Source organism: Lemur catta, chromosome 14 (genome assembly GCF_020740605.2).
Source record: "Lemur catta isolate mLemCat1 chromosome 14, mLemCat1.pri, whole genome shotgun sequence".
Taxonomy (NCBI): Eukaryota; Metazoa; Chordata; class Mammalia; order Primates; family Lemuridae; genus Lemur; species Lemur catta.
In genome coordinates, this window is record NC_059141.1 from 64,858,140 (window position 1) to 64,883,546 (window position 25,407).

The 25,407-nt window shown below is 51.7% G+C and overlaps 1 protein-coding gene across 1 annotated transcript; it reads left to right on the plus strand.

Annotated features, from left to right (window-relative positions):
* The first annotated feature begins 10,403 nt into the window (after positions 1-10,403).
* RBP3 (retinol binding protein 3) lies at positions 10,404-19,532 on the plus strand. The gene is made up of 4 exons (XM_045567963.1): positions 10,404-13,448; positions 15,394-15,584; positions 17,366-17,508; positions 19,175-19,532. Exons 1-4 carry the CDS (start codon positions 10,404-10,406, stop codon positions 19,516-19,518), a joined length of 3,723 nt encoding a protein of 1,240 aa, XP_045423919.1. The 3' UTR covers positions 19,519-19,532.
* Positions 19,533-25,407: the final 5,875 nt, after the last annotated feature.

Sequence of the window (25,407 nt, forward strand, 5' to 3'; positions counted from 1 at the left end):
GCCAATTGTCCCTAATAAATTCCTTTTATGTATACACACACACACATGCAGACGTACACACATAGACATATTAATGCATATGTACACACACACATATATACACATATAGACACACGTATACACACATGCATATATCCTATTGGTTCTGTCCCTCTAGAGACCCCTAACTACTACACATGGCTATGATCAAAAAGTCAGATAATAACAAGTGTTGGCAAGGGCGTGGAGAAACAAGAATTCTCATACATTGCTGGTGGGAACGTAAAATAGTACTGTCTCTTTGGAAAATGGGCTGTTCCTCGATAAGTTAAATATAGAGTTACAGTATGACCCGCCAGTGCCAAGCCTAGGCATGTATCCAAGGGAAATGAAAATGTATATCCACACAAAAATCTGCACACCAATGTTTGTAGCAGAATTATTCATAATAGCCAAAAGATGGAAACAACCCAAATATGCATCAATTAAATAGTGGATAAACAAAATGTGGTATATGCACACAATGGAATATCATTCAGCCATAAAAGGGAATGAAGCACTGACACATGCTAAAACATGTATGAACCTTGAAAACATGCTAAGAGAGAGAAAAGATCATATATTATATGATTTTATTCATATAGAAAATTTCCAGAACAGGAGAATCTATAGAAATTGAAAGTAGCCGAGTGATTTCCCAGGGCTGGGAGACGGAGATGCGGGGAGAGGGGGCAGCTGAGGGTTACAGGGTTTCTTTTTGAGGTGATTGTTGGTTGTGGTGATGGTTATAAATTTCATTGAATACGCTAAAAACCACTAAATTATATACTTTAAATGAGTGAATTATGTCTCAATAAAGCTGTTTAAAAAAAGATTAAAAGAAACTTCAAGAAAGTTATACAACAGGATACAGAGAGACAGAAGAAGTGAAAATTTTCCAAATCCATTCTGCCTTCAAAATCCATTCTGTCGCTGTCCCCCGCATGTCTTTCTTTGTGATTCTAAATCTTCTCCTCCAACTCCTCAGACTCCAGAGTCCAGGGACAGGCCCACCAGCAGGAAACAGATGCTCCTGTAGACCAAGCCCTCCCTGCAGCGCGGCTGCTAGGGACATGCGGGCCCGGGTTTCCAAAGTGCAGCAATCTCAGGCAGTGCTTGGCCCCGTTCGCACGTAGCTCTGTGGATGTGGCACTCCTTTGAGATGTTTACCTGGGCATCCCTGCTGGGCTTCCAGAAGCTCCTGGGAGTGCAGGGGGGCACTCAGGAGGAAGATGACTCTTGAGATTGCTTGCTAGGAACCCCCTCATCTCAGATGTCCTAATCTCCTGGACCTTCATCCCCACCTCCTGAGCTCAGCTCCACACCAGGTGTCTTGGGCAGGAAGCAGTGAGAAAGACCACCCACTGCTGCCCCAACCAGCCTCTGCACCCCTGCTCCCTACCCCACTGCCCTGCTCTGCAGCCAGTCCTCACATTGTTGAGCCACATCCCGGTGAGTGGTCCCAGCCTCACTCCCTGCACCGGAGCCAGCCCCACACCCCAGGACCTCTAGGGTCTGCCCTGCCCCTGATCCCAGGCCTCCCACGTGGCCCTTGCTTCCCAAATCCCCCCAACCTGCCTCAAATGCCCCAGGCTGTGTCCCATTAACCCCTCATAACCCTGCTGTGTCCCGCACCAGATCGCCTGGACTCCTGGTGGGACTGGGGGCGCTCTGTCTGTTGGGTTCAGGCCTCACCTCTGCATCTGTCAGTGCTGGATCCTGCTCCTGTGTCCCCTCCAGACTATGTGCCCTGCGGTTCTCAGAGGCATGGCATCACTGCAGCAACAGGGTGCCCAGTCCCCGCTGGCGCCTCTCTCCCTACCCCACCTCCTGCCACCGTCCGCACCTGGGGTAAGAGACAGGAGCCAAAGTCCAGGAGAGTGTGTGCGGCATCCTCAGAGGATGATGGCAATGTCCTCTCTCCCTTCAACTGGTCCCTGGCTCCTCAGCTCCGTGACCTTGAACAAGTTCTGAGACCTCTCTGAGCCTCAGCTGCCTCCTCCACAAAACAGGAGGAGGGTGGCTTAGGACAAATCCCCTCAGGTGAGGGTGGAGGGAGCCCTGTGAATGCAGGTGCCACCATGAACGAACAGTGGCCTGCAGATGGGGCAGGAGGAAGCTGACTTGACCCTCCGTCACTAGTCTTACGGTTTCCCATCCTGTTAAGACGATTAGGTAGATGTGAATTTCCTCCAAATTCAAAATTTCTTCTCATTTCTTCATGAATATGATGCATTCCCAGAGCCTCCTTAGGCCCTGAGCTCTTGTGCTCAGTCTTAGGATGGCTCTGTCCACGATTTACTCTCATTGTCTGTGAACTTCAATTTCTGTCGCCAATGCACAAAAAGGTGTGGCACAGGGGAGGGACAGGACAACCTTGTGCTTCAGAGAGGCTTCTGTCCTGCAGAGAACATGTGTGGGTGACATTTCCATTGCTGCTAAGATCTTGATCACTATTCTGAGCCCTGACATACCTCAAAGCTGATCCCAGTTCTAAGACCCGGGCCTCTGGGGGCAGAAGGGACAACACACCCTCTGTCACCGCAGTTCCTTCTGCCTTTACAACACGCAAATGATGTCACCTTTGGGGATATGAACACTTCCTAATATGAATGATTAACAGCTGGAATAACCTATGTTTCAGGATTTCAGTTATTGTTTTCCTTTGATATCACAAAAGTGCAAAAATGCTCAGTTTAAAAGGAGGAAAAAGGAAGAAACACAAGCAGCCCTCCTTTCATGCCTGAGCAATACTTCTCAGGTCCTCAAATAATTGAAAAAATATTGATTCTGTACAGACTTTTCCATAAAATGGAAAGAGGAAGGAATAGGGAGAGAAAAAAAATGCTTTCCAATTCATTTTATGAGGTTGGCATTACCTTGATATCAAAACCAAAAGAAAAGAAAACTACAGAGAAATATCCCTTGTGAGCATCAAAAATTCCTCAGTAAGACATGAGTAAATTAAATCCAGGAACATATAAAAATGATAACACATCATGAACAAGTAAGATTTACTCCACAAATGCAAGGCTGGTTCAAAATTAGAAAATCAATCAATGTAATTAACCATATTAACAAACTAAAGAAGAAAAATCTTATCTCAATAGATGCATTTGACAATACTCAACATCCATTCATGATTTTTTTAAACAACTCTCAAAATACTAGGAATAGAAGAGAATTTTTTTAAACTGATAAAAAGTATCTACCAAAAAATCCACAGCTATCACACTTGATGGTAAACCAAACATTTTCCCCCTAAGATCAGGAATAAGGCACTTGAGATCCTAGCAAGCGTAATCGAGCAAGAATAAGAAATAAAATCTATGAGTTTCAAATACAGAAATGCAACATGAATACCCTCTTAGAAATTTTCAAGGATTCTGAAAAAAGATTGCTAAGATTACTAAAATGAATAAGATTTCAGGATACAAGATAAATATAAAATGAATAACTGGAAATTGAAATTTAAAGGAAAAAAGTACCATCTACAATAGCAAGCAAAAAATAAGAAATACTTAGGTATAAATATAATAAAATATTTGCATGATCTATATAGTAAAATCACACAACACTGATAAATAATTCCAAGAAGATCTAAGTAAATAAAGAGAGATAATATATTCATAGATTTGGAAGATTCAGTATTGTTACAATTGTCAATGGGAAAAAAACCCAAATTCTGTAAAATAATTGAAAGAGGTTTATTCTGAGCCAAATATGTGTGACTGTGGCCTAGAGAACCACAGCCAAGAAGCCTTAAGCAAGTGGTCTCCCCATCACTGGGTTACAGTTTGGTTTATACATTTCAGGGAGACAGGAATTACATGTAAAGTCATAAATCAATACATAGAAGGTGTACATTGGTTTGGCTTAAAGAGGCAGGACATCTTGACGCAGGAGATTACAGGTTATAGGTGAGTTTAAAAATTCTTTGATTCATAATTGAGTAAAGAAATGAAGCTTTCTCTAAAGGCTTGGAATGTTTTCAGTTACGATAAGGAAGTCCATTAATCAGAGACAAGCCACTGGACACATACCGGCCATATACCCAGACTCAAGTGGTCTGTTAAGTAAATTGATGACCTGCAGGTGTGGCTTAACCTCTGTCTTACATGGCCTTAGGCTTGTAAAGATTCTGTATCTTATTGTTACAAAGAATAGTTCCAAAAGGGACAGGGCATAACTAGGCATGTCTGACCTCCTTCTCCTCATGGCCCACAACTCAGCTTTAAGGTTTTTGGGGTTTTCTTGGCAGGGGGGTGTCCCCTTGGCCAAGAGGCTTGGAGGGCTTAAGATTTTAAGATTTAATTTTAGTTCACAAGATGTACATTATCCCAAGCTAATCTATAGATTTAACTCAATCCCAATTATCTGATGTAAAATAATTACATGAATCTAAAATTTATGTGGATAATCAAAGGAACTAGAATACCCAAAATAATTTTGATAAAGAATAACAAAGTTGGAGGATTCACACTCCACGATTTGAAGACATGTTATAAACTAGAGTAAGCAAGACAGTATGATATTGGTGAGAAGACAGACAAATAGATGAATGTAGTAGAACAGAGTATTAAAATAGACCCACACATGTGATCAATCCCTTTTTCACCAAGATGCTGAGGCAATTCAATGGAACAAGGAAAGTCTTTTCAACAACTGGTGCTGGATCAAATAGAGATCCACATGGAGAAAATAAACCTTGACCCCTGACCTCACACCATACACAAAAATTAATTAAAAACAGATCATAGGCCTATATGTAAATCCTAATACTATAGAAATTCTAAAAAAAAAAAAACATTTAAGAAAAGCTCTGTGACCTTGGGATAGGCAAAACTTTCTTAGCTATGGCACCGAAAGCATGAATCATAAAGGAGAAAATTGATAAATTGGAATACATCAAAAAGAAAAACCTTTTAATCTAATCTTCAAAAGACACTGTTAAGAGCATAAAAAGACAAGCCACAGACTGGGAGAAAATATTTGCCACATATATATCAGGGAAAAGACTTATATCCACAATATAAAAATAACTTTTACTTTATCAATAATAAAGCAAACAACTGCCTCCCTCCATCCCTCAAGAAGTAGGCAAAAGATTACAACAGACATTTTACCACAGAAGATGTACAAATGGCCAATAAGTACATAAAAAGATGGCCAACACCATTAGTCATCAAAGAAATGCAAATGAAAATCACAATGAGATGCCACAACATACCCACTGAAATGGCTAAAATTAAAAATACAATTGCTGGCAATGATGTGGAGGAATTGGAAGTTTCATACACTGCTGGTAGTAATTAAAATTTTGGAAAACAGCTAAATTGTTTCTTAAAATGTTAAACATACATTCCTATTTTATGTATTACTCCAGTGAAAATAAAAACATATGTCCACACAAAGATTTGTACTCAAATATTCATATCAGTTTTATTGGCAATAGTCATACACTGGAGGCAACCTGAAGGCCTATCAGCAGGTGTGTGGTTAACACACTGTGGTGTATCCGTGCAGTGAAACATACTCAGCAATAAAACAGAGGAACCAACGGTACACGCAGGAACCGGTGTGGGTCTCAGAATCATCGTGCTGGGTGAAAGACGACAGAACATGAACAGTACACACGGTGTAATTCCATTTATATGAAATTTTTAAAGCTGCAAACTAATTTATAGTGATGGCAGAAAGCAGACAAGTGTTTGCCTAGACAGGGGAATTGGGGGGGGGGGCTGGATAATAAAGGGGCAGGAGGAAAATCTGGGGACAACAGCAATATACGTTACCTAGATTGTGGTGATAGTCTCCTGGGTGTACGCACAAGTCACAATTCACCCGACTGTACACTTCAGCCAGGAGCAGTTAATTGTATGTTGATCATACATCACTTCAGTTGTGAAAAAGACAAAAAAGTAACATTTATTGTATTATTTAATAACATAATTTAAAAGTTACTGAAAAAATACAATAAAGAAAACAAACAAGTATATATTTGGTTCAGCAAGCCCACATTTGAGTATTTATACTACATAGAGACAAAAAGCACCAGCCCTTAAGAAGACGTGTGGGGGAGGGGCGCAAACAAAAGAACATGTGTTCAAGAACATTTATCACACTATTGCTGAAACACAATATTGAAGCAAAAACAAAGACTACTTAAAATATGTCTCAGTAAATCAGCAGGTCAGTCAAGCATCAAGAGCTATTACAGGCTGGGAGTGCCTTATCTGAAACCCTTGGACCAGAAGTGTCCCAGATTTCAGATTTGTTCAGATTCTGGAATACTTGCACTTACACGATGAGATATCTTGGGGATGGGACCTGCGTCTACACACATAAACATAAAATTTATTTATGGTTCATTTACACTTTATACACATAGACTGGAGGTATTTTATACAATATTTTAAACAATTTTGTGCATGAGACAAAGTTTGTTTTAAGTACCTATGTGCAGAATTTTCCACTTGTGATGTCATGTCAGTACTCAAAAAGTTTGAATTTTGGAACATTTCTGATTTTGGATTTTCTATTAAATCTGAACCGGTATATAATCATTAAAAGGCTCAATTTAATGAATATACTTCAACTGGGATGGATGTTTATGCTGTATGTTTAAATGAATAAAACAAAATGCAAATCATCTGGTCACTACTGTGGGATGACACTAGATGGACGGGCAGATGGATGGTGAGCCCATGGGTGCGTGCACAGGTCTCTCCTACCTGTTCGCTTCCAGGAATGGGCACAGAGACAGGTGAGGACAGCTAGGCATGCAATAGTGATGACTGGTTAAAGACGTCTAGATTTGAAAAGTTTTTGGATTGCTCACAGACTTCTGCAAAAATGAGTATGTTTTACTCTTCTGATAAAAAACAACAGTGAAAAGAAAAAGCATTGAAATGAAATAAGACAAGCTTCAAGATGCTTTGAAATGAATCCAAAAACTACATTGGCTTGCAGATTAGAGAGGGTTGGAGAGTTGGAGGTGAGATGAGGAAGGAGCAGGTAAGTAGAGTCAAATAATTAAATAGGAGGCCATTCAATTGAGGTGGCTCTAACACCTTGGGTTCCTACATGAGAAAACTGAAACCTGACCGAGACTCACTTCCCATAAGCAGCTAATTTAAAAGAATCCAAAACTTAAGTTCAGGCCAGTCACAGGCAGTCAGCTGTGCATCAGTTACATGGTCTTGAACTTTCCACCAGGACAGTCCAAATAAGGCAGCGGCTCAAATTGAACCAACCAAATCATCACACAGCACTTCAGCGGAGGGGTGGCGGTGGGGGTGGGGGTGGGGGTGGGGGTAGGGATGGGGGTGGGCAGCCAGCTGGATTTGTGACTTGCTGTCTGCTCCAACGAGCCCTTTAAAATTTTCCTGTGCTAAAGTTTATCTTTAAGCAACAGCACATGGATACTTGCTGTGTCACTTGAACATTTCCATAATGAAACATTGAGGGAAAACTAACATAAAACAATAAACAGACAGATAAGGGCTTTGGCCACTGCAAACGCTACATCCATAATGCAACTGGTCCTGTCCAGTGCTGTCCTGCACTGCCCGGGCTCCACACGCTCCCTGGGCCGCCAATCCCAGCAGCGCCTGACTATCCCCCTTTTAACCTGATGCTTTGGGGGGTGTACTCTGGAGTCTGGGTCTGGGCATTTCTCCCTAGATACACAGAATCCCATGAAAGGTTTGGGGCCTAGAAAGTACTAGGTACTCCAGGTCCCCAGGGCAGCCCCTGACACTTGGGGTACCTTTCCCCAATACTACAGGGACGTTCTAATCACAGGCAGAGCCAAGCTGCCACTCACAGACTCCTACGTCCTCAACTTCCTTTCATAACCTCAAACATTGCTACACCTAATCCTCCAACAATACTCCTTATCCTATTTTCCCTTTTTGAGGAAGCCAAAGCTCAGAGCAGTCATGTCACCTAATCAAAGTCTCATGTCACCTAACCAAAATGTCGTGTCCCCTACCTTAGAAAGTGGTAGGGCTTCAGGGTAGCTCTTACGCCTGCACCCTTGACAGCTTTGCCCTCAGGGCCACTTGTGTAAGTGAGGGAATGCAGGGCCTTCAGCCCCATCCCGACTCCAAAACTCAGCCCCTATGATCACAATGGACTCACTGTAGCCCCCTGGGCCTACAGCCAGCAGGGCCTGGATGGGCAGATGTGGCACTCTCGGCTGCCACTCTGGGGACATGCCCAGAACATACCCTCCAGGGTGGGCTAGGGAGGCCGCTACCATCTGCTTATATATCCCCCCTTATCTGGGAGCCAGGATACTCCTGACTCCTGATGAGTGTGGAGAACTCTGGGGACAGAATGTGCCCTCCCACCTGCCTTGAGCTATGCCCCCAGGAGGAGTGTTGCCTTTCCTTCCAGGTGCCGTCCAACTGCGCACCCCAGGGACTGGCAACAGACCTCAGCTTCTTCTTAGGGCCTCCTTTAGGCTCTGGGCCATCCACGTGAATCAAGGCCCAGCAACAGCTCCAGCCATCCCATCCGAGTACATCTTAACAAGGATCCAGGGGATCCTTTCTGCCAAAGAGAGCCTGATTCCTGGTGGGCTTCACCCCCAGCCCCTCCTGGTCCAGGGGCTTTGTCTGGGCTCAAGCAATGACGGAAAAGTGCTCTCCGAGGACCACTTGACGGCATGCTTGGAGTTGGGATTCCCCAAGTGGAGGCAGAGTCTGTGCAGGCAGCCTAAGCAAATGCAGCGAATGCAGTCAGTCATGGGAGGTGTCTGCGGCATCCCACCCCCGCCTTGTCCTTACAGTAAACCGAGTTCACTTCCATTGGCTGCAAACGGTGGAGTGATGTGACCATATGTCACTTGGGCATTACACAAATCCTAATGAGCTAAAAGTATATTTGTTTTAGCTAATTGACCTCTTTGACCTTTATAAACCAGTTGGTAAACATGCTCAGGTAATGATTTCCAGAAAGTAGATTGTGGCTCTCACCGATGCAGAGAAAGCCCCCCATCCCGAAGACCACCTTCCCTGGCTGCCTGCTGAGGAGCACAGGGGATCCTGCCTGCTGCCCGCTCAGCCCAGGAAGTGTTGCTCCCCTGAGCTCCCCCAGTGTCCTGCCCTGGCTTTGTGACCAGAGGGATTCAGAGACAAAGCAGGGGTTCTGGGTTCTGACTCCATAGCAGGTATTCTTGGGTATCTCCAGCAAGTCAGTCGCAAGCAGGCCCCACACTTCCGTGAGAAGTGGCAGGAGCGGCAGCCGGAGAGTCCAGCAGTCCTCCTTGTGCTGGGCCACGTGCTCCATGTGGAAGGGGGAATGACCCGCATTCTCTGTGGGTCCCAGGACCACAGACCCAAGTCCTCCTGCAACTCGGTTCTCCCTGCAAGTGGCAGGCTGTGGGCTGAGCCCTGAACTAGGAGGGTCTTTCTTAGCCAAGAGAATGATGCTCACTAGCTCTCAGAACAGAGCTAACTTCTTGTGAGCTGGAATCACTGGCCCCGTGCAGTCTGGGGGGAGGGCACCTCTCCACTCCACACCCCACATGGAGGTCCAGACATAATGTTTCCTGACATTAGAAAGCTGTGGGGGGACTGCCCTGTCCCTTGGAGGCATTAAGAGGGCATAGGAAGTAACCTCAAGCCCCAAGGCTGATGGCAGCCACAGACCCAACCTCTGCACTGTCTGAGATGACTGTGGCCCACGGGCCCCTCCTCACCACCTCTCACCTGCCCCTCCCTAAAATGATGGGCTTCAACCAGTTGCTGGACTCTCTGGCCTGCTTCTTTAGCTGTAAAACAGAGATAGTATTGAATGCAAAGAACTCGCCAACAACAGAGTGCTTCCTATTTGCCGGCCACTAGCACATATTTTCTCATTTAATCTATGCAATAAGATCCTTCCCTAAGGCCACAGAATAGTGGAAGACATAAGTCTCCAAGAGGTCTACCTAATTCCAGAGTCATTGATCACCCAGGGCAGGGGGGACATGCTGTTTACTTGCAAGTTAATGGCTCTGCTTTGCAAGGCTCTGGTGAAAACTGTCAGCTTGTAAAGCAGGAAGCACAGTGACTGGCATGTGGCAGAAACTCAGAATAAATGGCCGTTATCCATGTTGTGACATGCAAAGCTGGCACAGCAAAATGACACGGAATATACCTTCTGGGTCAAACCACCCCGGCCACATCTCCCCAGTCCCTGGGCTGATGTGCTTGAATTAGACAGGATTAAAGGCTTAGTGGAGCTGGAAGTCTTGCCCCAGCTCCGGAGTTTAACCCCAGACCTTCTGTCTGCCAGCTGAGGAGGGCGAGGCGGAAGGCTGCACAGAGCAGGGCGCGGCCTGCCCACGTCGAGGGAGCTTCTGTGCAGGAGCCCAGCCTCCCCTGGACCCCACGATGAGAGAATGGGTCCTGCTCCTAACCACAGTGCTCTGTGGCCTGGCTGGCCCCACACACCTGTTCCAGCCCAGCCTGGTGCTGGACATGGCCAAGGTGCTCTTGGATAACTACTGCTTCCCCGAGAACCTGGTGGGGATGCAGGAAGCCATCGAGCAGGCCATCAAGAGCCGTGAGATTCTGGGCATCTCAGACCCTCAGACGCTGGCCCAGGTGCTGACGGCTGGAGTGCAGAGCTCCCTGAACGACCCTCGCCTGGTCATCTCCTATGAGCCCAGCACCCTCGAGCCTCCCCGAGAGGCCCCAGCACTCACCAACCTCACACAAGAGGAACTGCTGGCCTGGCTGCAGAGGGGCCTCCGCTACGATGTTCTGGAGGGCAACGTGGGCTACCTGCGGGTGGATGACATCCCAGGCGAGGAGGTGCTGAGCAAGCTGGGCCAGTTCCTGGTGGCCCACGTCTGGGGAAAGCTCATGGGCACCTCTGCCCTGGTGCTGGATCTGCGACACTGCACGGGGGGCCAGGTGTCCGGCATTCCCTACGTCATCTCCTACCTGCACCCGGGGAACACGGTCCTGCACGTGGACACCATCTACGACCGCCCCTCCAACACGACCACAGAGATCTGGACCTTGCCCCAGGTCCCGGGAGAGAGGTATGGTGCCGACAAGGACGTGGTGGTCCTCACCAGTGGCCACACCGGGGGCGTGGCTGAGGACATCGCCTACATCCTCAAGCAGATGCGCAGGGCTATCGTGGTGGGCGAACGAACAGTGGGGGGTGCCCTGAACCTGCAGAAGCTGAGGATAGGCCAATCCAACTTCTTCCTCACCGTGCCCGTATCCAGGTCCCTGGGGCCCCTGGGTGGGGGCAGCCAGACGTGGGAGGGCAGCGGGGTGCTGCCCTGTGTGGGGACGCCAGCCGAGCAGGCCCTGGAGAAAGCCCTGTCCATCCTCACTCTGCGCCGCGCCCTGCCGGGGGTCGTCCGCTGCCTGCAGGAGGCGCTGCAGGACTACTACACGCTGGTGGACCGCGTGCCCACGCTGCAGAACCACCTGGCCAGCATGGACTTCTCCACAGTGGTCTCCGAGGAGGACCTGGTCACCAAGCTCAATGCCGGCCTGCAGGCTGTGTCCGAGGACCCCAGGCTCCTGGTGCGGGCCATTGGGCCCAGAGAAACCCCTCCTGGGCCCGAGGCTGAAGCCGAAGAACTCCCAGGGGAAGTCCCAGAGGTGCCCGAGGATGAGGCTGCCCGGCAAGCCCTGGTGGACTCCGTGTTCCAGGTGTCAGTGCTGCCGGGCAATGTGGGCTACCTGCGCTTCGACAGTTTTGCCGATGCCTCTGTGCTGGGGGCGCTGGGCCCATACATCCTGCGCCAGGTGTGGGAGCCCCTGCAGGACACGGAGCACCTCATCATGGACTTGCGCCACAACCCCGGGGGGCCGTCCTCAGCCCTGCCCCTGCTGCTCTCCCACTTCCAGGGCCCCGAGGCCGGCCCCGTGCGCCTCTTCACTACCTATGACCGCCGCACCAACGTCACGCAGGAGCACTTCAGCCACACCGAGCTGCTGGGCCCGCGCTACAGCACCCACCGCGGCGTGTACCTGCTCACCAGCCACCGCACCGCCACCGCCGCCGAGGAGTTCGCTTTCCTCATGCAGTCGCTGGGCTGGGCCACGCTGGTGGGCGAGATCACCGCGGGCAACCTGCTGCACACCCGCACGGTGCCGCTGCTGGACACGCCCGGGGGCCGCCTGGCGCTCACCGTGCCTGTGCTCACCTTCTTTGACAACCACGGCGAGGCCTGGCTGGGCGGCGGCGTGGTGCCCGATGCCATCGTGCTGGCCGAGGAGGCCCTGGACAGAGCCCAGGAGGTGCTGGAGTTCCACCGGAGCCTGGGGGCCTTGGTGGAGGGCACAGGGCACTTGCTGGAGGCCCACTACGCTCGGCTGGAGGTCGCCGGGCAGATGGGCGCCCTGCTGCGAGCCAAGCTGGCCCAGGGGGCCTACCGCACGGCAGTGGACTTGGAGTCGCTGGCCTCCCAGCTCACAGCAGACCTGCAGGAGGTGTCTGGGGACCACCGCCTGCTGGTGTTCCACAGCCCTGGCGAGCTGGTGGTGGAGGAGGCGCCCCCACCGCCGCCTGCCGTCCCCTCCCCGGAGGAGCTCTCCTACCTCATTGAGGCCCTGTTCAAGACAGAGGTGCTGCCCGGCCATCTGGGCTACCTCCGTTTTGATGCCATGGCCGAGCTGGAGACGGTGAAGGCCATTGGGCCGCAGCTGGTGCGGCTGGTGTGGCAGAAGCTGGTGGACACGGCGGCGCTGGTTGTTGACCTGCGCTACAACCCCGGCAGCTATACCACGGCCGTGCCGCTGCTCTGCTCCTACTTCTTTGAGGCGGCGCCCCTCCAGCACCTCTACTCCATCTTTGACCGGGCCTCCTCAAGGGTCACAGACGTGTGGACGCTGCCCCAGGTTGCTGGCCAGCGCTACGGCTCCCACAAGGACCTCTACATCCTGATGAGCCACACCAGCGGCTCCGCGGCCGAAGCTTTTGCTCACACCATGCAGGACCTGCAGCGGGCCACGGTCATCGGGGAGCCCACGGCGGGAGGGGCTCTCTCTGTGGGCATCTACCAGGTGGGCAGCAGCCCCCTATATGCCTCCATGCCCACCCAGATGGCCCTGAGTGCCACCACAGGCCAGGCCTGGGACTTGGCCGGCGTGGAGCCCGACGTCACCGTGCCCATGGGCGAGGCCCTTTCCACAGCCCAGGACATAGTGGCCCTGCGTGCCAAGGTGCCCACAGTGCTGCAGACGGCCGGGAAGCTGGTAGCTGATAACTACGCCTCCCCCGAGCTGGGGGCCAAGATGGCTGCAGAGCTGAGCGGTCTGCAGAGCCACTACTCCAGGGTGACCTCAGAAGTGGCCCTGGCCGAGATGCTGGGGGTTGACCTGCAGATGCTGTCCGGGGACCCACACCTGAAGACAGCCCATATCCCTGAAGACTCCAAGGACCGAATTCCTGGAATTGTGCCCATGCAGGTGAGATTCAAGGGAGACTTGGCCCGGTCCAGCCCCAGGAGTCCACACGTGCAGGACTATGTGCAGGGGCTGGGCAGTGGCTTCTGGTTTCGAGTCTCCTCCTCTTTCTCACCCAGTTATCCCATCCACTGTCCGTGCCCAGGGGCCCCTAAACACCCTTGTAGATCATTAGCCTTCGCAGGAACCCAGTTTGAAAACCCCTGGGATAGAAGGTGTTTCCGTCTTGGTCGGGAGGAAGGCAAGTGTTGGCAGGGGTTCTCATTGTCCTGTTGGGGAAAGAGACCAGGAAGTCACCTGGGGCCTCCACGCTGTAACTTCCCCCTCTGGGAGTGACCCGCCTCACAGCTGCCTCAGAGTGAAGCCCAGAGCCTGGACACCGGCCCGAGAGTGGTCAGGGGTACCGGGCACACCCGGTCTGGTGCTGTCTGCCTCCCACAATGCCACGTGCGGCACCCCAAGGGGCTGCGCCCAGTGGGAGTGCAGTCTTGTCCAAGGGCCAGCTGGGTGGGAAGTTCAGGGCAAGGTCACTGTGGACAGAATATTTGGAAGCCAGCACGGCAGCTCTGGGGGGCACTGAACATGTGGAGCCAGGCCGAGGGTGGCGCTGGTGGGTGCGGGGAAGTTCTCCTGAGGCGACGGTGGGCTTTGCCGAGGGCCCCACCGCTGGCAGAGAGCTCTGCCGAAGCAGCGCTTCCAGCGCCTCTCCACACAGTGCTCTCACCTGTGGTTCCGCTGCAGTCACGAGTGGGCAGGGAAGCATTTGTCTTGGGCTCCCTTGCAAGGAGGGGCTGAGACAAGGGCTGAAGCAGGCGTGAGGGGCAGGGAGGGCCAGATGATGGGCAGGGGCACCCCTGAGGCTGTTCTGCTGCAGGCGGCATCCTGGCAAGTGAGGGGGCCTCCCGGGGCAGCCTCTCTGCAGGGTGAGCCGGACCCAGCAGCTCCTGCCCTCAGGGGCACCCCAGGCAGGGCAGGGCGTCCAGCTTGGAGAAGGCCTGAACAGAGGGTGGGAAAACACCAGAGTGCCGGGCAGGGACAGGCACAGCTGAAATCAGAGGGGCTGAGGGCACCAAAAGCCTCTGCCACAGAACCGTCACCCCCATTTTACACAAAGGGAAACTGAGGCCTGGAGGCGTGCAAAGGGGAGTGGGCTGTGGCTAAAGTGCTGTGACCAAGGGAAGAGCAGGGCCTGGAGCTGGTGTCCCCGTCAATGCTGGCCCCTTGCCCTCAGCCCAGCCTGCTGAGCTGCTGCCTTCCAGCAGCCGTGGAGAGGGAAAAGGAAGTGCAGCCGTGTCGGGGTAGCCGGTGCTGGCTCGTTACTTTCCAGCATAGCCAAGGTCACGGTTTGGAGTAAGATTCAGACTCAGATTCAGATTCTAGCTCCACCACTTGCTGCTGTGTGACCTCAGACAAGTAACTTACTCTCTGTGCTTCAGTTTCTTCATGGAAAATATGGGAATAATGGTGTCCCCTGTGCAGGGCGGCTGTGAGGGTGATGACAAGGGCCACAAAGTGCTTAGCACCAGGCCAGGCTCCTGGTAAATGCACCTGACCTCTTCCCACCCCACCCGAGTGGAAGAGAGGAAGACGAGCTCAGGGACATTGGGAAGTGTCTGGTGAGGTCAGAGGACTCAGAGAGGAGACCATGCCTGGGCCTTTCAGCTCTGGACACCAGGACCTGGGGCTGGCAGACAGGTGCATCCTCTGCAAGGAGGCTGCCAACTGATCATACAAGGAAGGGTTCACGTCCCAGGCCCACCACCCATGTGACCTCCCAGATGTGCCACTGGGAAAGCCCCTGGCACCTATGGACTCCTCCAGAAATTTTAGTTCCCAAGCCATGCCCCTGATATTTCCCACAATGTAAGGAAGCCCCATGGCGCCCACTTTACTGAGCTCCGAAACTGGCTGCTCTCCTGACACTGAGCAGGGCGTCTAACTCTTACAGATCCCTTCCCCTGAAGCCTTTGAAGACCTGATCAAGTTTTCCTTCCACACTAACGTGCTTGAGGACAACATCGGCTACTTGAGGTTCGACATGTTTGCGGACTGTGAGCTGCTCATCCAGGTCTCTGAGCTGCTGGTGGAGCACATTTGGAAGAAGATCATGCACACAGATGCCATGATTGTCGACATGAGGTCAGTGCGCCAGGGGTCAGTGTTTCCTGGCCAGGCCGCAGCACTAGCCAGGAGACAGTCAAGGCTATGGGACACAGCAGGGAAGAACCAGCAGAGAACCTGAGAGGGACCAGGACCTCAGCTGGAAGCCAGCTAGCCCAGGGGTTCTGATTTAATTGGCCCATGGGACCCCAGAACGGTAGTGTTTTTGAGCTCTTCCAATGATTCCAATGTACATTCCAGGCTGAGAATTACACCAGACTTGCCTGGTCATAGTCTTCTACTGGGATGGGGATGGAGAAAGGGGACACTAAAAACACTGATTCCTGGACCCCACCCCAGCCCTACTGAGTCAGAAGCTCCAGGTGGCAGGCCTGATCGTCTGCATATCTGACAGACATCCCAAGCAGTTCTGGTGATCAGTCGTGCTTGGGGCAGCAGGCCCTCCCCTTGTGGTCATGCCTCACATCATACAAAATCAACCCACAACAGCCCTGCTCATAAGAATCGTACAGGCAGAGTCCTGGGAGAACTGGAAATTATCCACTACCATTGCATCACAAAATGATTGTTGGAGGGGTGTCTTCAGCTAGCCAGCTGCCCCACCTGTGCTTCTGTAAAAGCATGCCCCCATAGTGGTGAGTTCCCGTCATAGACGGGCAGTGGCCAGCCCAGGCCTCCCGTGACTCCCGGGTCCATCAGTAGACGTGTCCTGGCACCCTCCGTGGGCACAGAAGGGGCAGCCTCCCCCCTCGGATGGGACACTTCCCACCAGCAGGGACTGGCAGAGCAGAAGCACGGAGTCCAGCCCCAGTTTGCTGGCTGGCGACACTCGCAGGGTTCTCGGTCATTGGTAGGTGGCTCTAGATCCCACAGAGGCTGGTTCTCCTCCCTGGAAGATAAAACACTGGCCACGGCCCCAGTGCTGTGTGCTCACAGCCGAGTCTGAGGCCCCTGGAGCATTTTATTCTTCTGCGCTATAGAACATCCAAGAACCGAGCCTCACGCTAAGTCCTTTCTGCTGACCTATGCCATCCACATTTAGAAAGGAGACGGCCCCAGGCTACAAGTGCACCCTGCTAAATGATCCTTCTGTCCCCGAGGTTTGTTTGGAGGTTCGGATGCTGAGGTCAAGGGCCCTGAACCCAGCCAGGCCCTCCTAGACCATCAAAGGGAAGAGGCTCCTAACATGGCACCAGCCCCAGATGGCGAGATGGGGGCCCAGCAAGGTCACACACTGGGACAAATCCAATGGCCTGGGATGGACTCAGGCTCCCTCATTCACTGTGGTCCCATAGCTCTGAGTACTCACCACACTAAGTGCCCCGTTAGGATGCCTGAACACCTGATTAAGAGGTCTGGTGGGTTTTGTAATATTGTCACAGAATGCAGCTAGGGGAACAGAGTTTCCCAAAATGTCCTCTACACGTAGGCAGAATGGGTACAAAGGAGTAGTTTATGGTCAATAATTCAGTGAAATTTACAGACAGTTCCTAACTACAGGACTTGTCAGGGCCTTTCATATATTTACATGTGATCAGAGGGGGAGGGTATGGTATTCAGTATTTGCTAAACGTATTTGACCACAAAGTATATTGTTCTCAAGAGACTAGGACCCTGGGAAATGCTCTGGAAAATGCCGACCCATGGAATTCTGAAGGAGGAGGAAGAGGCGCTAGACTGAAGCTGTCTAGAATTACTAATAGAACCCTCCCCAGGGCAAAGACCCTGGCCTCCCAGGGGGGCATGGAGGGCCCAACTGTGAGCTCAGCCCCTCACCAAGCTCCGCTTCCCATCCTCAGGTTCAACATCGGTGGCCCCACATCCTCCATCCCTGTCTTGTGCTCCTACTTCTTTGACGAAGGCCCTCCGGTTCTGCTGGACAAGATCTACAGCCGGCCCAATGACTCTGTCAGCGAACTCTGGACGCACACCCAGGTTGCAGGTACATGGGGAGGCTGCCCCTTCCTGTTCTCATTCTAGAAGCTTCTGGGAAGTCAGGGAAAGACAGGTTGGGTTTAGGTAAAAGTCATAGTGACTGGAATATAAAGCCCGCATCCTCATCCACGCACCTGGTGCATATGACCTAGAATCCTGGCAAAGCAGGTGCCACCATGCCCATTTTCTAGGGGCAAAAGTGGGGGGGCAGCTAGGTCAAATATGTTGGCTGGGGCCACTCAGCCAGTAAGTGAAAGAGCCAAAGAGTGAATGTTAGTTTGTCTAATACCAAAATGCCCTCGATCCCACCACCACAACCACCAGCCTGCAGGACAAATGCAGGATTAGAAGGACCTCCTGCCCATCACCAAACCCCGCGGGCATTTCCCGTGTTCATCGTCCCTGAACTCTCAGCAGCAGTTCCACACACTCCTGAAGAAAGCTCGTGGTGCTGATGGGGCTTCAGCGCCCCACGCTGGGCACGCAGAGGCAGGCCCCGCGCTTCACAGACCCACGACTCTCGAAGCCCCTCCCCGGGGGAATGGCCACATGCTCGCTCCCCTGCCAGCGCGTGAATCCAGGGCAGCTGTCCTCCCACCCAACAGGAGAGGGCTGGAGGGACCGACGGGGTGTGCCTCTGACCAGAAACACCCACCTTTGTCATTGCTATGCTCCCTCAGTGTGCAGGCACTCGCTGTAGCCCCTGGGACATACATTCAATAATATTTCAAAATGTGAATAAAAATCAGAACCAGGTGAATTCTAAATTCAAGTGGACATCAAAGACCATGAGTTAAAAACAGACTCAGATCTGCAGATTATAAGCTCCCAGAGCTACAAGGTCCCACATGGGGGCCACAAGCCACCGGGGGCCACGGAGCACCTGGAATGTGACTTGTCCAGAACGAGATGTGCTGTCAAAGTGCACACCCGATTTTGAAGTCTTATTATGGAAAAAAAGGAAAAGAAAATACCTCAATAATTTTATTTGATTGCATTTTGAAATGAATGTATCTTGGATATTTGGGTTAAATAAAACATGATTAAAATCAATTTTATCTGCTTCTGCTTGTTTAATGTGGCTACTAGAAAACTTAAAATGCCATCTGTGGCTGGCATTCCGGCTCACATTACATTTCTATTGGACAGTGCTGTCCTGATGGGTTGTCCTTGTTAAGTCACAAATTTGGCTTTTCTGAGGGTCCAGAGTGAAAAGAAAATTGGGTCAGGTCAGGCGTTCTTATCACGCACAAAGAAAGAACACGCTCCTTCCTCAAGAAAATCGGGCCTTTCACTTGGCAATAAAAGAATTAAGTTTTTAGATTTAAAGAATCACGTGAGCCACAGATGCACCTCACTAAATTTTCTAGGAGCCATATTTTTAAAAAGCATAAAGAAACAGGTGAAACGGATTTCAATAGTGTATTCTAATAGCATACAAATGCATGGGGGAGTTCTCAAGCCCTTCAAAATGCTGGTCAGAGGGCAAACTTTCTTGTCCCCATTATACAGATGCAGACATTGAGGCTCAGAGAAGTCGAGTGGCTTGCATGCGGACACAGGGATGCAGAACTAAACCCCGGGCCCTCCGCATTGCCGGTCCAGACCCCATGGAGCAGGCAGGTGCGGGGGTCCTGACTTGACCTCGTCCTGAAGGGCCTTCTGTCTTCCAGGTGAACGCTATGGCTCCAAGAAGAGCATGGTCATTCTGACCAGCAGTGTGACGGCCGGTGCTGCGGAGGAGTTCACCTACATCATGAAGAGGCTGGGCCGGGCCCTGGTCATTGGGGAGGTGACCAGCGGTGGCTGCCAGCCACCACAGACCTACCACGTGGACGACACCCACCTTTACCTCACTATCCCCACAGCCCGCTCTGTGGGGGCTGCAGATGGAAGCTCCTGGGAAGGGGTGGGGGTGACACCCCACGTGGCTGTCCCTGCAGAAGTAGCTCTCACCAGAGCCAAAGAGATGCTCCAGCACAACCTGCTGAGGTTGAGGCGGAGCACAGGCCTGTAGGGCCACCGGGAGGGCCCCCACGGGCAGAGCCCCGGGGCGGGGAGGACGTCTGGGCCACCCACCGGCGGTGTTTCTGCACGAGGTCCTGCCTGAGGCTCACGGGGTGGCGGGGGCCTGCCAAGCTCTGGTTGGGCTTGGAGCTGGAGGCGCCCTTGCAGCTCAGGGATCCAGGCTCCGTACCACCGCACAGATGCTTTCTGTTTGGACGCCCAGAGGCAGGGAGGCAACCCCATAGTGAAGTGCAGACCTGTCCCCGTCCGTGCTCTCTAACCACCAGCCCCCTGCGCCTCCCGCTGTCACCTTGCACAGCTCCGCCCAGTAGATAGAATCATGTGAGCCACAGGTGCAAGGCATACGTGTCTCTTAAAATTTTCTAGAAGCCACATTTTTAAATAGCATAAAGAAACACGTGAAATGAATTTCAATAGTATATTCTAATAGCATAACTTATTTAACCTATTCCTATCCATGGTACTATCAACGTGTATTCAAAATAACAATTATTATGGATGTTATGTATTTGTACAAAGTCTTTGAAATCTGGTATGTAGTTTATGCTCACAACACGTCTCCACATTTCCAGGGCTCAGCGGCCACCTGCACTCCTGGCTGCCGGGCAGAGCAGAGTCCCACTGCGCCAGCACACTGTCCTGGGGGAGCACCTCTCCAACACTGCCCTGTGACCCTCTCTCTACTGCCGTGCTGTGCAGCCCTCAGGGACAGGAACTGCCCTGTTCACCCTAGTCTCCCTACTGCCTGACACCTAGCAGGGCCCCCGGCTCAGGGGGTGCATGCTCGGGGACCGCACGTGAATGTCAGGAGGCGCAGGCAGCAAGTTTGCACTTTCCCCGTAGGTGGCTCTCAGACACTTGAACTGAGGGAGCCCAGGGCTGACCTGGGGAACGGGGCCCCTGCTGGAGCCCTGGCAGCCACACAGCCCTGCTCTGCTGGAGGGACCAGGGACTCGAAAGGGAGAAAGCTCTAAGGGCCTGCCCAAAGTCCTGGTGGGAGTGAGGCCAGGAGCAGGGAGGAAAGCCCCCACCATGGTCAGTGCTTGGGGAGCCAGGGCTCCGGCTCGCGTGCTGAGGACAAAGCGCTGGCATTGTCCAGCCTCGGAATCTGGGGAGCTCAGGCTGCAGCTGCCCAGGCTCTGGTTTGGGCTAGATCAGCAAAGCCTCCCAAAGGCGACTTCTCCCAGTCCCCTCCCCGGACCCCAGAGAGCTATGCAATCTGGGCAAACTGCAGAGCCACCCACCAATACTCGGAGGATTTCTGTGAGGACAACCCTTGAACCAGCCTTGTCTAAACCCTGCCGGGCTGAAGGCAACGTTTCACTCCAGTTCCTTTTTCTTCTGCTACATTCAGACAAGATTAAGTGTTAACAATTGAATTTTAGTAGTAGTATATATAATGTGAGCTCATCTTTTTTAACGCTATAATGCTCATATTCCTCTCTCTCTCCCCCTTCCCCCTCTTTTTCAGACATATACGACTATCTGATAATCACCTACATTTTAACAATGGCTCCTTCCTTCTAGGTGGTAAAATTTGGGATGATATTTCTATTCTTCTTCTTTATGCTTTGCCCTTTTTCTTAAGTCCTCATAACAGGCATGTATCATTTTCAAATGCAGCAGTCATTATCCAAAATATAAAATAAATTAGATAAAATGAATTATATAATTGAGCCATGAACCATAACTGAGTGATCACTAGTGATTGTTAGATCTATTTTTTTCATAGGTTTTCCTTTCTCATCATTTGGATTTCCCTGATCGGCACCACTGGCCTTTATCGACAGCTGGTCTTGTTTAAGGGGTGAGGCGAGGGGCTGTGGGACCAGCAGGCGGTGAAGATCCCATGCGCCTTAAATAGGGAAGCGGCTGGAGCTCCTGTGCTGGGTGCCGTACACAGTTCTCTCTCCTGAACTTCCTGCTGCACAGACAGCCTCTGTCACCCTTAGGCAGGAGCCAGCTGAGACTCAGACAAGCTCAGTAACCCAACCCAGGTCCCACATCCAGCATAGGGGACATTTGTCCTCCTTTAGGTCACTAACATTTGTACTGCCTTTGGTTGTTCAGAGAATCACTCCCCATATAAATCTGTGGGAAACAGTGAGATGTTAGCCTGCCTGGGTGGGAAGACCAGTCCAGCCTGGGCAATTTACTCCACCTCTCTGGGCCTCAGTTTTCCCATCTGTTCAATGGGAGAGATAATATTAATGGCATACTAGGGGCTGTGAAGATTAAATGAGTTAATCAGTGCTCAGGCAGTGCTAGCTGTCATCCTTTCCCCACTATGAAGTGCGACACCTGGAAGCCTAGTTTCCCAACTCCCCTGGCAGGGATTTGGTCCTGCCTTGGTCAATCAGAAGCTCTTGTGCCAGGTGTTTCATCTGGAGGAAGTGACCAGGGACCCTGCACAGCATCCATCTGTCAGATGCTCAGTGTGCAGGGGCAGCACAGCCAAGCCCCACGCTTAGCAGAGACAGCAGCAGCAGCCTTGAGAGGCGACTCCTGGGTGTGACTTCAGCTGTGGTCCTGGCTGAGTAGCCCATTGTCCCTGCCCACTGTCCAGCCAGATCCCCCAGCCTGCCTGTCCAAGGCTGGGTGCCATCCAGGTGCCATCTGGGTGCCTTCAAGAAATCCCTGTCTTCTTCCGTCAGCCGAAGACTTTGCTTCCTATAATGCACACACAGTCTGGTGCAGCTGGGTAAGGGGTAAATGGCTGTGAGCCCTCATCTGTCTGGCTGCAAAGATCCTGTTTCCACCACATTCTGAACAGGCCCTGGGCCTGGTGCAGCAAAGTTAAAAGGGCTGGCCTTCCTGAACACGAGGCTTCTCACACTTTACCTGCCTGCAGACAGAAGACTGGAGAAAAAGGAAAAGGAAAACAAAATCCCACCAGACCTCTCTTCTGGTGGCAGACACAGAGGGCCAACAGCTGCCTAGTAGCCTCTGCTCAGACGAGCCCAGGCCCCTTAAACTCTCCGTGTCCTGGTCTGAGCTCATCGCCTGCACCCTGCCCCACCCTGCCTGCCCCTGGCCCATTCCTGCCCCCAGCTCACCATCTTGCACCAGCGATCCCCAACATTTTTGGCACCAGGGATGGGTTTCATGGAAGACAATTTTCCCACGGACAGTTGTGGGGGCGGGGGGGATGGGTTTGGGATGATTCAAGAGCATTACATTTATTGTGCACTTTATTTCTACTGTTATTACATTGTCACTTGCCATTCACTGATAGGGTTTTTATATTAGTATGCAAGCAATTGATTTATTATGGTCTCTGTGCAGCCAAACCTGTCTGCTAATGATAATCTGTATTTGCAGCTGCTCCCCAGCACTAGCATCACCGCCTCAGCTCCACCTCAGATCATCAGGCATCAGATTCTATAAGGAGCGTGCAAGCTAGATCCCTTGCACACTCAGTTTACAGTAGGGTTCCCACTGCTATGAGAATCTAGTGCCACCACTGATCTGACAGGAGGCGGAGCTCAGGCAGTGATGTGACCCATGGGCTGGGGAGTGGCTGTACATACAGATGAAGCTTCACTCGCTCGCCCTCTGCTCCCTTCCTGCTGTGCAGACCGCTTACTAACAGGCCACGGTCCACGCCCAGGGTTGGGGGACCTCAGTCTTGCACACAACCACCCCTCCCTCCAGACACTCAGGTTCTCTCCTCTGTGCCTCCCATGACGGCCAGGTAGTCACACAGGACCAAGCAGGGCAGGCTGGGAGTGGCTCTTTTGACGTGGCATCCAGGGGTGCTGGAGTGTCCCCAGGAGTCCAGCTCGACCCTGTTGTGACAATGTGTGTGACACATGGATTATAAAGGCCCCAGAGGGGACTCAAAGCTGGCTGTGTGGGGCAAGACAGGCCTAGGGGCTTCCTTAGTTCTCCATCAGAGCCCAGACCACACTCTGGGCAGCTAAACGATGAGGCCATTGGGTGAAGAAAGGAACACAGGCTGTGCTGGGCCCATCTTCTGCCTTTCTGTGCCCTCCCCAGGGACAGATCCTAAGGATGCCAGGCCAGCCACAGGGCAAGTGTGGAAACAGAGTGAGGTGCTCCAGAGAGGACCAGATCGGAGCAGCAGGGGCAGGGAGCAGGCACAGTCCACTCGAGGGCACATCTGCTCCCTGACCAGGGACTTCTGGCACAGAGAAGGTGCAGGGTGGAAGGCGGTGGCTCTGGGTGCTGGGGGCCCACGTCCAGGGTGATCTCGGCCAGCAACAAGCCATGCCTCTGCCAGGCTCTGGAAGGAGAGGAAGGAAAAGGTGAACTTCACCTTCAACTCCTTGCGGGAGACATGGCCCACACTCCCCTGGGCAGGGGGGCCAGGGACTGCTGCAGCAATATGCCCCATGCAAAAGGACTGGGAAGGGGGCGTCTGGCAGACCCCCTCAGGCCCCTCCTTTCTGGCCTGGCTGGAGCACTGAAGGGGAGAAGCCTGGCTCTTCATCTCGCTCACCCTCCTCCTGCGTCCCTGCACCTGCCCCATGCAACCCAACACACAGTGGATGGGCAAGGCTGCGTGTCAGGGAGGGCCTGTCTACCCCTACCGCTGTGATGCAATGTGAGGCTGGGACTCAGAAAGAAAAGCAATGCAGCCCCATCACACCCCTGGGCTTCCAAACCCACCACTGAGAGCACCCATCTCCCACCTCCTGGTGCCCATGGGATTTATTAATAGCTGCCACCTGGCCCAGGGTCCTCCTCTCTGCTTTGCTGACCAGGGCGGCCAGAACTGAAAATAGCCTCCTAATCCAAGCAGCTTAAAATAGCAAGGAGATCAGACTACAGGGGCCCTGCCTCCTGCCCCAGGAAAACACAAGACAGATGGGAAGAAGACGTTAAATGTAAGCAACACCTCCCACCTCCCTGCAGGAAGCACCTCCCCAACCCCACTCAGAATTGGTTTCTGAAAATTCTTCTCTCCTAGGAAGTGTCACAACCCAAAACACGCTGGAGAATGACTTATCTTTCAGATGAAAGATTTATTCTACGAGGTTGTTATCTTGCTATGAAATCTTTAGACCTACTACATGACTTCTTTAAAAAAACAAAAATTATGCAAATGAAGGGTGTGTAAAACCCTCTCTCTGAAGAGAGGCAGCGTGCAGTGGGGGCCTGCTGCCTGCAGGTGGCGCCCGCCTTCCAAGGGAACGCAGGGTGCGGGGCTGGCCGTCCGTGCTAGCGAGGGTCCTCCCTGTGCTCGCAGGACGAGGATGGGTGGGTGAGGTCGGAGTCCAGCCCAGCACCTGCCTGTTTAAAGGCTGGGCGTATAACAGAGTCGGGGTCACCAGCTAACCGTCACCCCCACCGCTGGCATGGCTTGCTGAATCCGTGCTATTTTGGCCACCCACCAGTGTTTTAGAAACAATTGAGTCAGTTGTCAACTAATTACACACAAGACCTTACTTCTGGCGTCTCTCAAGGCCTGTGTTTGGCCTGGCTCTGAAGAGCCCCCACCAAGGACACATGAGCTCCAGGTGCCAAGACACCCCCCACCCCCACCCCCGCCACTCCCAGGCCCAGGCAGCCTCATTCACTTTCATCAGCCTAATTACATAGTCATTTGAGTTTAGGATCCTTGGCCTACAGATTCAGGAATTGGCAAGAAGTTGAAATCTGGGAGCCTACCCTTGTGATGTTTTTTTTTGAGTGTTTTTTTTTTTACTTCTCTCCCAGGTAAAAACAGAAAATTCAATCTTAGTTAAAATTAAAAACTAAAGTGGATCTGAATTCAGAATGTCTTAGCTTCATTAGTATATGTTGAGGACAGCAACTTGGACCTACATCAATTTTTACCAAAATTAACTCCATCTTAAAAAGAAGAGTTGGGGGATGATGTTTTGTTGTGTTTTTCCATAATTTCAGATTGTCT